Here is a 16,039-nt window from a genome sequence, read left to right on the forward strand (position 1 = left end):
AAATTTAGTTTAAAGTAATAGATTATAACTAAAAATGTCTCCGAAACTTTACTGGTTGGTGATTTTCTTTATTCTGTCCCCCCTTAGTTCCACACTACAAACCAGTTAAAATAATATTTTCTTCATCCTACTTTGCAATCTAAGGCTGGATTAGCAGTAACTTTGCAGATTAGTATTTAATTTGCAAGCAGGGCTCAAAGTGGAAAGGTTGTCTCTTTCTGCTGCAGCATGCATGCAGTCTGCCCTGCATGACGACAGTGGACAGTAAGAGATGGGGAGGTGGGCTACAGATCCACTGTGGTCATGATAATTATCCCCTCAGAGCTAAATTTAAGCTATTGGTTGTCTAGTTTCCAAAGAGAGCAAACGGCATCTTTGTTTTGGTTTTAAAGTTCAACCTGAAACAATATATTGTTTTTTCTCCCCTATTTCCAATTTAAAGAGCCTTTAGAGAGAATAGGTTCCTTAGAGCACTGGTTTCATGTTTATTTCAGGCCCAGTTTATAAGAAAAATCCAAAAGATTTTATTTCATCTTCTGTGATTTCATAACATCTTTGTCGTTCATTTCTAAACATGGTTAATTGGGTCCATCTACTTTCTGTTTGGATCAGCAGCTCCAGCTGATCATTAGGTATCATTAGGTTTTTTTTCAGAAAATGTTTCTCCTCCTTTTGTTCATCTTTCTAACCTTTAAGTCTTTAGTCCTTGCATACTGTCCAACTCTGTAGATGTGTTCTTTGTTTTTCTTCGTCATTCATCCATTTTTATTGTGACCTTGACCAATTTCCTTAAAAAAAGCTAATATCCTTTAACTTTTTTCCATCTTCCCCTCATTTTTCTAGGAGTAGTAAAATGTAAGAAGGAGCGAGGCTCTGCTGAGACGTGCCCTCAGTGCTCTTTTCCTCAACTCCTGAATGGGACTAAGCTGCTGGAGCTTTCTGCGGAGAAGCTGCTCTGTGAACGACCAGTACTCAGTTCCCCCCTCAAAGAATGGGACAATCCTCGTTGGGCGGAGTCTGAAGCCGATCCGGACCTCCCATACACTCGGGACTTAGAAAAACCTTTGGGCCAGCTGACCATCGTTCTCTCAGACAGCCATGGGAACCGTGCCTTTGTGACATGTGACGTACGCCGTCCAGGCGATAGCTCGGCCATTACATGGGCTTTAAATTCACAGTCACCCACGGAGTTATCTGTTAACGTGTCACTGGTGACAGTCCTGGAGTGCGAGATTGATCGAGAAACATTGCAAAATCTATGGCAACTGGTTGCCTATTACTATGAAACTCCAGCAATTTTAGAGAGAGGTCAGCAGAGGTTTAATACAAGCAAGGTTACGTATCAATATTCTCAGGCTGTCAATGAAAACTCAACATATTTCACAGAATTAAAGGGGTATTTAGAAGGCGAACCATCATGGCTGCTTCAACCAAGAGTCACACTGAAGCTGAATCGGCAGCAGACAACAACAAAGAAACTTGTCATGGATTTCACCACTTTAATCACAAAAAACATCAACAGCCATGGTAGGCAAGGGGATGACAGTGACGTTATGTCTTCATGGGCATTGATACGTAGAGGAACAACTGGGAGGGTCCAATCTGCTCTTGAAGGATCAAAGATTAATCTAGAGTGTGGTGTTGTTACTTCTGGCTCAGAGGCAAAAGTAGAGTGGATGCTTCCTGATTTATCCACAGTAGAGGAGGAAACAGATAAGTTAGAAACATCTGAAAGAGGCAAACTTGTCATTTTAAATGCCACACTCTCTGACTCGGGTCTCTACCACTGTATGGTCCGAAGCAAAGCTGGTGTAGACTTGATGCCACTTAGACTCACAGTCAAAGAGCGCTCACTTGGTCCGACAGCCTTTAATGGTCAGAAAATGGTGATTGAGACAGGGGGCTCTTTGTCTCTTCCTTGTGAGGTGAGCTCAGCTCAGCCCAGTCAAACTTTGTGGTACCTTCCCAAAAACAAAGTTCTCCTGCCCACACAACAGACAAGAAGAGCTGAAGTGATGGAAAATGGGACCTTGGTGGTTAGGAAGATGACACATGAGGATGCAGGGGAATATAGCTGCTTGGCCTCCAATCTGTACGGAGTTGACATGCTCTCTCATATGGTGGAAGTTATAGGGAAAAGAACAGAAAAAAACAGAGTGCAGACACAAGGAGAGCAACTTGTCTTGCCTCTCACTGTGGATGACGGGGAAGGTTCTGGAGGTGGCTATCAAGAAATTATACGTCCTTTTGCTACACAGGTCCCAGAGAAAGTAGGACGACAGTACAAGAAGCCCAATGGGTCGATTAAGAGGACACGTTTGAAAAAACCCTATAAATCTGTGAAGGAATTGGATCCAAATCGCTGGGCAGAAATATTGGCAAAAACCAAAGCTAAACCAAATGTTCCTCCGCCTACCGAGCAGTCATTACAAGAACACAGTCCAGAAACTGTCCAAGCGAGCACAGTCAAATCCTTAACTATACGTCCAACTGAGGAGACTTTATTCTACTCTACTAACCCTTCTATTGATCAGCGTAAAAAAATTAATTTTCAACAAAATGTTAAAACCGAATCCCATTTAAGAAATGAGAAAATGAAGGGTCAATACAAAGATTCTGAAGTACAGCAAAATCAGCAAAACGCTAGTGCAGAACCACCCTTAAAGCACGTTCAGCAGACTCCAGAAGCAGTAGAGGGTATTACAACTCCATCTAATCCCCTCTTCAGACAACCAGAAAGAAAACAAACTGACGAGGGAAGACGAAATGTTGCTCCTGATGGGTCTAACAGGAGAATACCCTTTCAAAGACGTAGAAAACCACCAATGAGAAGACTCCATCCACACAAGAAACCCTTCTACCAAACACTTGACAAGCCCCAAAGAACTGTTCCTCCGAAGGCAATCACAACACCACCAACAACCACAACCATCACTACAACTCCAGCAACTACTACCCCCACCCCTACAACCACAGTGACAACTACTCCCACCACTACAACAACAACCACCTCTGTCCCAATTACAGAAGAGTATAATGAACCCCTATATACTGAGTATGAGACAGATGAAGACAATGAAAAGTATGATGAGGAATATGATTATAAGAGCAGTGAAAGCTTGGATGCTACAGAAGATGGAATCCTGAAAAACTCTCCTAACACCCGTCTCCATAGCAGTGCTACCCTCTCTCCATTAGACAGAGAAAGAAGTCCTCATTTAAGTCAGCAACAATTACCTATTCCAAAGACCCTTCCAACTCCAGAGTTGGAGTCTCCAACGTTTTGGACTGCTAAAGATCTTGTAAACCTTGACAAAAGCCAGGCAGAGGTGGTAAGGGTAACAGAAAACACTAAACAAAATGTCATTAACATTAATATAGACAAAAGCCTTCCCACAGTAAGGGAGAATAACAATATCAATCCAGCAGGGGTGCAAGAAAATAATATGAGGGGAAGTGAGGGACAAAAAGAAAATTCAAAAATAGAGTTTGTTACTCAGAGATATAATTCACAAGATAGATTTTACTTAGTATCCCAAAACAGGCAAAGAGTTAACACTTCATCTTCCCCTGATCAAACCCTATTTGCACATCCGCAGACAGCAAAACCAACCAAAAAGCCTGAAAATCACCAGCTTAGAGTTATGGAACCACTTCACCCCTGGCTTCACCAGAAAAATCAAGAGAGAGGACAAACCAGCACTTCCAGGATTGGACATGTGGATCAGGACAGAAATGCAGGTAGATACAGTCAAGTAAATCCAAGCAGACATTCCCAGCCTCCTAAAGTCCCTCCAACCTCCCGCTGGTCGGCGCACCATCCTCCTCAGTACTACCCCATGTATCCATCTTGGCCAGGTCAGAGACAATTTCCTCACCCGAGGCAAGGTACATACAAATTATACTTCCACTTACTCAAACTTATCAGCTTAGAGTTATGAGAGAAGATGGGTCACTGAAAGTTACAACCTATGGTCTCTTTACAGGGCTTAAACCCACCCATCGACCCTGGCCTTACCTTCACCCATGGGGTCACGGCTCATTTGTCACCAACCCACCAGAGATTATAGCTGATACTGTCAAACCAACCCCCACTTTCTCTGGAACCCACATTTCCAAGCTTCTACCAACTAGTGTTTATCATCATCAAGACCACCATGTTGACAGCAGAACCCAAACAAGAGATCATCTCTTCATGTCGAAGCTCAGGAACCGATACAGACAGGTAAAAGGAGGGCTTTGTACCTGGACTGCTTTGGTTGGATTCAGATTTACAGCCAAACTGTGTCTCACTGCTGTATAATTCCGGCATTTGCAATTGTGGTCGTTATTCACATAATGAAGTTAACTTTGTAAGCCCCTAGCAATGGTATATAGCCTTTACCTTTTTTGGGGTTCACACACAGGGCCAAATTTGAGATTCTGAATTAGTTTGAAGAAAGAAATAATTTTCTAGTTTCTTTATAGTATTTTAAATAATGTATTTTCCTAAATTAATCCTGAGTTACCCTTGTTTCTTAATTTTAGAATTTCAAAATATAACATTTAGTTTCTGGAACCATCTGTAAAGGAAATCATATTACCTAATGACATATGTTTTATAGATATACCCATTGAATACAATTCAGTTTATTTCTATAGTGCCAATACACAACACTTATCATCTCAGGGCACTTTGCGGACAATTCAACCAGATCTTGCAGTCAGATTGATTCAAAGTTTTCTATCTAAGGAAAATCATTGACTCAAAGGCAGTCCCTCCCACCAAGCATGCTTGTAGCGACAGTGGAGAGGAAAAACTCCCTTTTAACAGGAAGAAACCTCCAACAGACCCAGGCTCAGTGTGAGCGGCCATCTGCCGAGGCTGACGGGTTCGTTTTTAAGGAGACAAAAGGAGACACCAAGAAAAGTGTTAGCCCCTGATTGTAATGAAACTGGGCCCATCTATTATAGGTCAGTTTTTAAATCTTTAAGCAACTAGTTGGTAGTTGCTTTTAAGTAGGAAATTTAAGCAGAAAACGCAAAGTGTTTGTATTTCATTAGCTAAACCTTTTTTTTTTTTTTTACCTTTAATTCAATACGGAATAGGAACACAAACTGAATTATTAATATTGCACCAAAATTTTTGAAAGAAAGTGTGATGGATGTTCTGTTATTGTAGGTGAGAAATAACCACCTAATATTTCATTTTTAACATAAAACATGTATGTGGAACCATTGTTATCATCTGCAGAAATTTTCTAATTAGTTATGTAATCTGATGACTACTTTGTTTACCTCATTCCATTGATGAGCAAGATACAAAACTGTTTAAATTTTAATTTAAGAAACACTGAGTAACTTTTAGCCACTAGGGGCACTAGACCTCTAACTTACAGTTGTAGTCCCCATGAAAGAACCGACAGTGTTGGAGTGTTGCTAAATGAATCAGGCTCCCTCTGTGTTTTGCAAACTGACCAGAGAAGAAGTTAAATTACTTTATAATTACAATTGTATGTTTTTTTTGTCTAACAATAACTGTTAGCTTAGCTTTAGTGTCATAGTCAGTGACAGATACGACCCTTTCAAGAAACATAGGTGAGGTTTTGAGAAGAGCAGCCTGGATGTAGCATTAATATACATTAGTGAATATTGAGCTAAAAAAATCCTTTACTATATCTCAAATTAAGCTAATATGTGGGTCAAAAGATACAGTGTTGCTATAAATAAAAAACAAAAAGGCAAACTGACTGTTCAAATCTGTGATGTTGTTCGACCTGAAAAATATTTGGAACACGGCTTTTGAGAGAGCTAATACAAATATAATCTAATCAGGAAATGGTAACTAATTTCTAATGATTATTACAAATATTTTTCTCTATATTGTATATTTAGTGACAGTACAGAAAGCATAACTCTGAATTTGATGTTTTCAGGCGCAGCTTGATCGGATTGCTCAGCTTGGAAGGATAGCCACGCCCAAACCTCGGTCTGCCTACAATCCTCCAATCGCACCCAAAACAGAGTCTCTCTCCAAGAGTAGAACGCTCTCTCTCAAACCACCAGCACCAACTGCTTCATTCATTTACTCAACACAGCTCCTAAAGCCAGCTAAACCTTCATCATCATCATTCCATGTTTACCCGTCAACCCCTCCCTCACACCTAACACCTGCTCTGTATGGAGGTAGGTGGACTTTTGGCCTGTGCAGGGAAGTATTACTTAAGAATATTCAACACAAAATGTGTTTTATCAAACACAGATTTCTAAAGCCGGGAATACATTGTGCGATTTTTTTCAATCGTTACGCGCAGCTACATCTCACACTGTACAGTGTGAATTCACAGGTCATGATGCATGTTCTCACATTGTGCGGCCTGACGCTCTGATGCGATCTACTTGCTCACACTGTACATCTGAAAACTATTGTTGCAGATGCCATTTTTTTGCCCCGCTACTGATACCTGATACCTGGCTGTGCATTAGCTGATACCGATACCATACCGACACCATCTGTTTGAAATGTATGTGTGTCTGTGTATATGAAGAACTGCATACTACTTGGATGTAAAATAATAGCCATTGTGGCTTTGTCAAGCTGCTGCCTACCTTTGTGAAGCAGGAAAAAGACTAATACAAAGTGAATCCAGTAGAACTTTTTATTGCCTACCTGGAATGGGTGACAATAATTGAATAAACTTTTGGCTCTCAAAATGGTACCGGTGCCCTATCTGTTGGTACTCGCCGATATTATTACCACTATTTTAGTGCTGGATCGAGGCCCTGCCTGATACTGGTATCAGTATCGGTGCAACACTACTGAAAACCACATCGGACTCAGCTCCGCAGTTGATGGCGCTATTCTGACTCGTCTAGCTGGAAGCCAAACACGTAGAAGAGGAATATGAGGCTCACTAGAGTGAAAGACGCTGACTTGAATATTTGTGCAATTTTGAGTGCTGAAAGCCTTAAGAAGAAAAGGCAGAGATGTATTTGTACAAACAAATGGCTGAGCAAATGGGGCTACTGTCCATTTTACAGAAAGAACTCCATTTCGCCCGCACCCCCACCATGCTTCTGTTTTCATCTGAGAAGAAGAAGAGTTCTTGTTTCTGTACTGAGGGATTTGCCCACGATGGTCGACTGAAAATCAAACATGTTTGATTTTCTCCCTACCTCATGACTCCTGATCTTGAGTTGGTTGTGAGAGGCTGATCGCCCCTCGTTATCCCCTGTACACTACACGATGCATGATCAGGCTGAAAGTCGGACCGATCGAAAAATTCTCGCGTGACTGGAAAGTCGGCCTGAAAAGATAACAATCACACAGTGTACGTCTGGCTTAAGCATACTTTGATTCATGTATTGTTTACTATGTTGAACTTCTTTTTAGGACGAATTAACTCTCAGAGTCCCACGGCTGCACCTCCTTTCCCGTGGCTGTTTGGGGTTAATGGGATGAAACCACGTATAACCCCAATCAGTACAGCAAGTGTGTCAGTACTGGCAGAGGATGACGTGTTCCTGCCCTGCATAGCGACTGGGAACCCTGAACCTAACATTGCTTGGACCAAAGTCTCCACAGGTAAAATTATCATGAATCCAAAGAGGAAAGTGACATGAACAAAGTCAAAACAACACTGAGGGGTGTCACCATGTTTTTCCGTGTGGTGTTTTCTGTTTGTCCCCCAGGCGCCACTATCCCAGCCAACACAAAACATGGCCCCCGTTTTGAAGTCTTCAGAAATGGAACTTTTTTTATTAAAAACGTCCAGCTTCAGGATCGAGGACAGTACCTCTGCACAGCCCACAACCGGCTTGGATCAGATCGTATGGTGATCACCCTGACTGTCCAGACGGAGGCCCCCCGAATCCTCCCCCCTCCGTCTGCAGAAGTATCAATCTACATAGGCAAAGCTGTGGCATTAGACTGCCTGGCTTCTGGGAAACCTCCTGCCCAGATTTCCTGGATTCTTCCAGACAGGACATTTGTCCGTGAAGTCGGAGCCATTCAAACCAACCTTTCTCCAATTTCTCTGCTTCCAAACGGGACGCTAAGAATTCATTCAGCCAATTTCTCTAGCAAAGGTGATTACAAATGCATTGCAAGCAATGCGGCCGGTGCCGATACAGTCACCTATCGTCTGCACGTGGCAGCTTTGCCTCCGAGTATAAGTGAAGGTGTTCAGGACTCAGTGATTGTTCAGCCAGGTGAGACACGACCAACACATTGCATCTTCACCCTGTTGAGAACTTGTCTTGTTTGTGGCTTACAGTGGTCTGTTTCCCCAGACAGGAGCGTGTTTATTCACTGCTCTGCAAAGGGTGAACCCATGCCTGCTCTGAAATGGATGCTTCCAGTGGGTGTCCATGTTAAAGCCTCACAGTTTCTGGGACACAGAATATTCGTTTTCCAAAACGGGACGCTGTTTGTAAAGAATGTTCTGCCATCTGATGGTGGGAGGTATGACCTGTATTTCAATTGTTTTATTGAAAATAACATGTTTTGGTCTAAAGAAACCCTACCTCAAACTCGGTGGATAATGTAAAAATCCCAGAGCAAGAAGAAGATAACATTTGCTCTACATGTGTAACTATGTTGAAGAATGATTTGTGGACCTGTGTCTCTGCGGAAGAACCCACCTGAGAAAGGATCGGCCAGTGTGATCGGCTACATTTCAGGAAACCCCGCCTCTTGAGACCAACCATTTCCTTCCTTGTTGTGGCTAGTAATGTTAGCCAACCATCTTTAGGCTGATAGCTGTTCGATTCAGGAGTTGAGTTCAGATTTTAATATCCAACATCCTTCTGTCATCAACTGAAAACTTCAATAACACAATGCTGGACATAAAGGAAAAAATGTTTAACAGTAGGGCAGGGCAATTAAGTGTGAAGGTAAATCTGTTCATATTTTAAAACAAATATAATCATAGTTGATACAGCAGCGGATTTAGGACATTTGGGGCCCTTTGCAAAGACAGGCATGGGGCCCTTTGTAATTTGAAGACAGCACATAAAACAGACCCATTATACAGATACGGAAACTTTAATAGAATAGACATACTGTACATTATTTGTTTTAGGTTTTGAACCTCTCTTCTTGTTGCTTTTCTTGTTGTTTTCCTCTCGCTGTTTTGTACTCCGCTGACTTTTCATGCTGTCTCAAAACGAATGAAAGAATGAAAGAACTAAGCTCGCTTAGCTGATTGCTCCTTCCTGTGTTTCCAAATAGATGACAGCAAAAGTAAATAACCAAGTCCTTCTTTTAGTATAGACAAGCCATGATCTGCTTATCTGTTCTCCATTTTTCATTTGGATGAAATAACAGCTGTATAAATCATGACAGCAGGCAAGATAGAGGAGAGCAGGAGGCGGGGTTACCAATCTACTTGCTCTGGAGAGCAGAGATCGCTGCTTTTAGATGTTGTTGCCAAAGTCTCCAGTAGCAAACAAAAAGTAGCTAGATTTGGCGCTAGGCGCTTTTTAGAAATCAAAGTGCTTGAGGGGTCTGAAAAGTCGCCAAATATAGTAACAAAATTGCTAAGTGGGCAACACTGCTCTTCTCATCATATGTTTTCAAATGGTTTTGCTGATGTCTGTTTGGACCTTTCTAAACATGTGCAGCAAATGACTGATCCAGTGTGGTGGACACTAAGGTGGGTCCTCTGAGACACAACATTCTAAGCGTTCTGATGGCATTTAGCGAAAGTATTTTTGTCAAAAACATAATTAATGTGCATAAATAAGTAATATCTGTATTAACCATACATGTACAAGGAGTTCTATGGAGCCCCCAGGAACTTGGGGCCCTAGGCAACTTCAAATTTTGGCCTAATAGTAAATCCGCCCCTGAGTGGATATTTGATAAAATCACCAACCTGCCATCTGTCTGCACAGGTACGAGTGTTTGGCGACCAATGCAATGGGTATCGCCAAGCGGACAGTCCTGCTGGAAGTGAGAGAAGATCCTACCTCTTCATTTCGCAAACATCCTGCTCCTCTTCCCATCCCGCCGTCTCAGGCTGCTGGTTTTCCAACACGTAAACATGTGGTGTCAGCTTTGTATGGCTCTGCTGTCTTCCTGCACTGTCCAGAGTCCACTGGATCCTCTAGAGGGACTCTCTGGCAGCTACCCTCTAAGACCATCCTGGAGCATCAGTACAGGCAACTGAAATATCCTTTGACTTAGTTCTAAATTTTTAGGCTAATGAAACCCTGTAAAAAGCCAAAGACGTGCATTGTTGTGATTCCTTTTTTTTCTTCCCTCAGTCCAGAGAGACCAATTAAAGTTTTTCGCAATGGGACCCTGAGGATACTTCAGCTAACAGAGCTGGATGGCGGGAATTATCAGTGCATCTTTCAGCGACCAAATGGGGAGGACATGGAACTCTTTCAGGTATTATCCTAATAAAATGTTATCAAAATATATTTTACTTTTGTACAGGAGTCGAATAAAGGTCTTCTGTGACCTCTATTGGTGTGTACAGAACTACCTAATTATTCATGAAATACATTCAACAAAGTGTTTAAAACATTTCTCTGAGGTACAACTGAAGATGCTGGTGAAGATTCTCAGTCATCCAGGTCATAGTCATTACAAAAAGTAAAAAAAAACAATCCACTGGACTTTGTTTCCAAGTTTGAAGACGTTTCGCTTCCCATCCAGGAAACTTTTTCAATTCAAATAGTCAGAAATAACGTTGAGTTCGAACAGAAGACCTCCCCATTCGGCCAGGGCAACAATTCCCTTTAATGATCCCCCTTTCAGAGACATAGGCATGTATGGGACATTGCAGGCTAACAAAGAAGCCAAACAACCCCCATTCCTAAGGGGCGGACCCGTTCGTCCGGTTCAATTTGCGTGTTTCTTAGCCAAAACAAGGCTTAGTTTAGCTACTATAAAAAGCCTCGACCTCAAATCTATTTCTGACAATTTGAATTAAAAAAGCTTCCTGGATGGGAAGGGAAACGTCTTCAAACTTGGAAACAGTACATTATTTTTTTACATTTATGGAATGACTTTGCAGATTAAAGTTAGTGTTGATGACTCAAAATTGCAAACTTGACAGCTGTACATCTAGTATGTAAATGAATCAGTGTTTGCTAAGAATTGTTAAAAATGGTTTGAAAACAGTAATAAAAGTTTTCCCTACTTGATTTGTGTCTAAACCAGGTAAAAGTGTTGATGACTCCCCCTCGAATTGAGCATGTAAGGACCTCACAGTCCAGAGTGACGTTTGGAGAAAATTTCCAGGTAACTACTCATTTCAAATAAAAGACTAAATACTCACATTCAGTTGTCAGTTGCACTGTTTCAGTTGATCATTATTGCAACAACAGTTATCCATAGTTTTAGGGCTGATTGTTGACCCATACTCCATATCATACAAACAGCATTAAAGTCGTAGGGAAACAGCCGTTCCAACCTTTTCAGTTCGGAATCTTTGCGAGTGGTACACGACTTTACACGGGTAAATAAAGTGAATGTGATTGGTCGTTTATCAAGAGGGCGGGGGTTTTGTGGCGAAACACTCACAAGCAAGATTGATTGGGGCCAGTTTGTCGGAAGCATCTTGCTAACCAGTTAGCAACTTAGTGCTAGTAGGTTCCCAATGGGAAATTCCATTAGGACCAAGTAGCACTAAATTGGTGACTTAGAAACGGCACTGTCAAGGAACGCTATGGACAGCAGAAACATTTCAGAGGTGCAGTTTTGTGTTAGAGGTTGTCGATGAGTCTCCTCCGTCATACATTTTTTATTTTGAGAAGGATAGATGGAATAAGTTGTTGTGGAAGAGGACGCCAGGGTGGCAGAAGCTTCGTATGGTGTAGAAGGCTTACAGCCCTACATGTTTGAGTCTGTGCTTCGCAACCCTGCCAGTTCTGTTAGCTCTACGCCTGCCGAAGACAGACGTCCATCCCCGTGAACACTGGGACGGAACTCAATGGGAAAGTAATAAAGAAGAAATTATTCTTATTTCTTATTTCAACCGTTGTGTATATTAACTGCGCCAATATGAATCAAGATGCTATGACCGAAAACATTTGATTGACAGATGACAGTTGATATATGATTTGCCGAATTTAGGTGTTCAGGCTGACGTATAACTAACTGGCCTGCATAAGATTACGAAAAAAAACACTGATTTTAAGACAGGATTTTTTTTAAATAGAAATTTTGTTCATTTTGGGACAATATCATCTGATAAAGAGTGCATTTATATACATGTTTAAGCCAGAATATTTTGACATTTAAATATGATTTCCCTACGACTTTAAAGGTGGATGACACTATCTAGGAATCCCTATATACGAATACCTCTTCTTCTTTCATTGTTATTGATCAAGGTGGACTGTGTTGCTACTGGCCTACCCAACCCAGAGGTTTCTTGGAGTCTTCCAGATGGAACATTAATAAACAATGCGCTTCAATCTGATGACAGCGGCCTTCGCAATCGACGTTTTGTGATGTATGAGAATGGAACTTTACTTCTTCGTCAGATGGGCAGAAAAGATGAGGGTGACTACACGTGCCACGCAACGAACAAACTGGGCAAAGACGAAAGAAGACTCAGTGTCAAAGTGGGACCAAATGCTCCACAAATTGGATTGAAATCACAATCATTGGTGAAGGTTAAACTGGGAGAGTCGGCTACATTGAGCTGTCAGGCAACAGGTGAACCTAAACCAAAAATCACATGGATCTCACCTAAAACGGATGTGATACCACAGCTGTCAGACAAATACAGGGTTATAGATGATGGAACTTTAATTTTAAAGAAAATGACTCTGGCGGATGAAGGGAAATATGCCTGTGTGGCACGTAATTCTGCTGGTGACGACATTAAAAACATGATAGTCGAAGCTGAACTCCAGGAACCCTTTATCAATGGTGTTAGAGGGAAGCTGACTGCAAAGTTATTGGCTGTTTCTTATCAAACAGCACTTTTAGATTGCAAAGCCGAAGGAAAACCTGAACCCAGGGTCTGGTGGCTCACTCCCTATGGTCACGCACTAACAACACCCTACCTAGGAGGTCGCTTCCAAGTCCACCGAAATGGAAGCCTAGAGCTGAGGGGGGTAAGGAAGACGGATGCTGGCAGGTACAACTGTTTTGCTAAAAATCACCTTGGTGAAGCGTCCCTTTCAGTTGAATTAGAGGTGGCCTCACTTGCTGAGAAACCTAGCTTTGCTAATCCTAACATTGAGATATTACCAATTAAGCAAGATGGTGGCGAACTGATCCTGGTGTGCCCTGCTCGTGGCACTCCGATCCCGGAGATCTCTTGGTTGCTACCTAATGGGACGGTGTTGTCACCTGGGAAGAGACTTCACCGCTTTACGCACCATTTTGAAAATGGGACTCTACGAATTTCTCAGCCGGTGCCCACTGATAAAGGAATTTACCGCTGCCTAGCAAGGAATGTAGCGGGACAAGTGGAGAAACGTTACTCCCTGGAGGCCGGCTGGAAACCTGTGATCAGAGGAACCACAGGTATGATGTTGCTTCTCAAGACATAAACTTTTATGATTTTAATTTCATAAGTAATAAAGTATTCTGTACCTAATATGTTATGATGACCCATAGAAAGACATGTTAGCTCTAACACAAAGGTAGCACACTTGAATCTGAAGTATTACTGGCACAAAATGTTTAGCTTCTCTAAAATTCCTGTCATTAAATCACAACAACTCTCCAACTCCAACCTTTGCAACCCTTAAATTGATCCCCCTTCTAGCACATTTATATAGATCTAATTGCTCCTTGCCAGGTCCCTACTCAGTTTGTTGACATGTTGAAGAGGTATAATAAAGCAGTATTTCATGATAAAGGAAGATTTTTCTTCCTGACAAGCCTCCCTTGGCAAAGCAAAAGTGGTGGGCAGAGCACGGCACCCAGATTGTTGCGAGATATGAATTTCCAATCTCACAACAAATCCACCTTGAAAGACTTCTGCTCCGCTAATACATCCGTCTCGTAACCACCATCCATTCGGAACAATGAAAGGCCAGCATTGTTTTATGGGGCGGGACATGTAGGAATGACGACAGTCTAAAAAGCCTTGACTCGATTTTGGCCATAATAGCGACAATTTCCTTTTTTTTAAATTTGCTTAGAGTAGCACTTTGTGCGTTTGTAGATAGGAAAGATGTCTGTGATTTTCTTCACACAGGATTTGGAAAAAGTTTGATTTATCAGCTTTCTCCCATGTTGTGAAAACACAAAAAACTGCAGACAAATCAGGCTGCTGCAATTGGCTAAAAGCGTATTATGGAAGGCTGCTTACTAGCCTGCACATCACACAATCAGCTCAAAGAATTGTACTAAAAATCCCTACTTGTCAAGGACAGACTAAACGGAAGCCATCCAAGATTGATGATGTAAAACTAGACTCAGTTCTACACATATCAATCTGGCTATTTCCAGGTTAGTTGGACCATAGAACAATCCAAAACGTTGCAGGACAGTGGATTTTGGGGACTGAAATTGAAAATAGCAACCAGGTCTAATTGGCTTAACCTATCTTTGCAAATTTTAATCTAAATCTCATTTTATTTTATTTCTCCAGGTGGAATAAAGATTACCTATGGCCATAGCCTGAAACTTCCCTGCACTGTTGATAGCTGGCCGCAGGCAGTGATTACGTGGACCCTACCCAATGGTGTGGTTCTGGACAAACCTCAAACTACCGGCAGAATATCTTTCCTCACCAATGGAACCCTTCACATCAGGCAGATTGCACCTTTTGATAAGGGAACATATATTTGCAAAGCCTCAAACTCTTTTGGATCGTCAACGCTATCTTACCCAGTCATTGTAATGGTTTTCCCTCCGAGGATCACAAGCACAATGGCTTCCATCACAAGAGTCATTCGAGGAACCCCGGTAATGCTACGCTGTGCTGCGACGGGTATTCCAAAGCCAGATATTTCATGGACGTTGCCTGGTCGCACCACGCTGGTACCTCACATTCGGTACACGGTACAGGGAGGAATTCGCATGACCGACGGGGGAAGTCTGGTCATACCGAATCCTGTGCTGACAAACTCTGGAATTTACAAGTGCAATGCTAAAAATGCTCTTGGGACAGATTTCAAATCAACATACCTACAAGTAATTTAAGGGTGAAAAAGACTATGACAGGGAAGAAAACCTCTCTAAAGACTGACTTATCATAGTAAAGATGCTCTGCTGGCAGATGTAAAACAGCTTGACATGTGGCTTAAAGCTTGAGATATCACAGATAACATATTTTTGTAACTGCATTTTTTTTTTTTTTTTACAAATTTTTTTTGACTCAATTTTTTGTGAAGAATATGTTTCCATTGGAAGCCATTAGCTCCTTGGCCTCTGACTCTTAATGACATTTAAAACTCCCCGTATGGCATTGTCGTTGATCTTCAGCGATTGGATATGTTTGATATAGACGGGTGTAATCTGGTGCTTAGATCTAGAATTGTTATCTCTATTATGGCAGAAATATAATTTACTATGTTTTCAACTGTTTCTATATTTATTTAAAAAAAACAAATAATAAAGACACATCTACATCACATAATCTGCTATAACCCACAGGTTCCACATCCTCCATGTTAGCTTGAACATGGAGGACGTTCGCTCGACGGACCAACTTCGTTTTTATGTTGATTAATGAAAGAGTTCCTCATTCACTACTCCAAAGTTCACCATTCACACAAATCCTTCACAGTCAAATATATAAAGTACATATAAATATATGGAGCAACTCCATTTTTCTTTCCTGCTGTGGTTTGCCTGGTTCTGACTGGACCTCTCATACATCCTCTCCTCTGACTCTGAGAGTTTGGAGCCGAGCTTAGCGGATTATCGTGGATGTAGTAGGGGGCGGTGGTGGTCTAGTGGTTACATCAGGGGTCTTCAATGTTTTCCAGGCCAAGGCCTGGGATTATTAAAGTATTTCTGATTCTGATTCCTGGTTGATGGGACAGGTGTTGTGAATGAAACGGTGGCCAGCTTGAAAGAGCTCCTGTGTGTCGCTGAATGTGTGCATTGATGACTGAAAGACATCTTCTGCCTCCA

General features: G+C 41.7%; 1 protein-coding gene across 1 annotated transcript in view; it reads left to right on the top strand.

The window, feature by feature from the left end:
- LOC107093838 (matrix-remodeling-associated protein 5-like) overlaps window positions 1–15,832 on the top strand; it is a 38,236-nt gene extending 22,404 nt beyond the window's left edge. Inside the window, exons 7-17 of the mRNA XM_015389139.1 lie at window positions 844–3,888; window positions 3,987–4,225; window positions 5,916–6,165; window positions 7,373–7,564; window positions 7,672–8,190; window positions 8,272–8,443; window positions 9,877–10,143; window positions 10,249–10,375; window positions 11,153–11,233; window positions 12,328–13,474; window positions 14,550–15,832. Of these exons, the coding sequence (XP_015244625.1) occupies window positions 844–3,888; window positions 3,987–4,225; window positions 5,916–6,165; window positions 7,373–7,564; window positions 7,672–8,190; window positions 8,272–8,443; window positions 9,877–10,143; window positions 10,249–10,375; window positions 11,153–11,233; window positions 12,328–13,474; window positions 14,550–15,103 (6,593 nt within the window). The 3' untranslated portion in view covers window positions 15,104–15,832. The remainder of the gene's footprint in view (window positions 1–843; window positions 3,889–3,986; window positions 4,226–5,915; window positions 6,166–7,372; window positions 7,565–7,671; window positions 8,191–8,271; window positions 8,444–9,876; window positions 10,144–10,248; window positions 10,376–11,152; window positions 11,234–12,327; window positions 13,475–14,549) is intronic.
- Window positions 15,833–16,039: the final 207 nt, after the last annotated feature.

Source organism: Cyprinodon variegatus, unplaced genomic scaffold, assembly GCF_000732505.1.
Source record: "Cyprinodon variegatus isolate N-32 unplaced genomic scaffold, C_variegatus-1.0 Scaffold449, whole genome shotgun sequence".
NCBI lineage: Eukaryota > Metazoa > Chordata > Actinopteri > Cyprinodontiformes > Cyprinodontidae > Cyprinodon > Cyprinodon variegatus.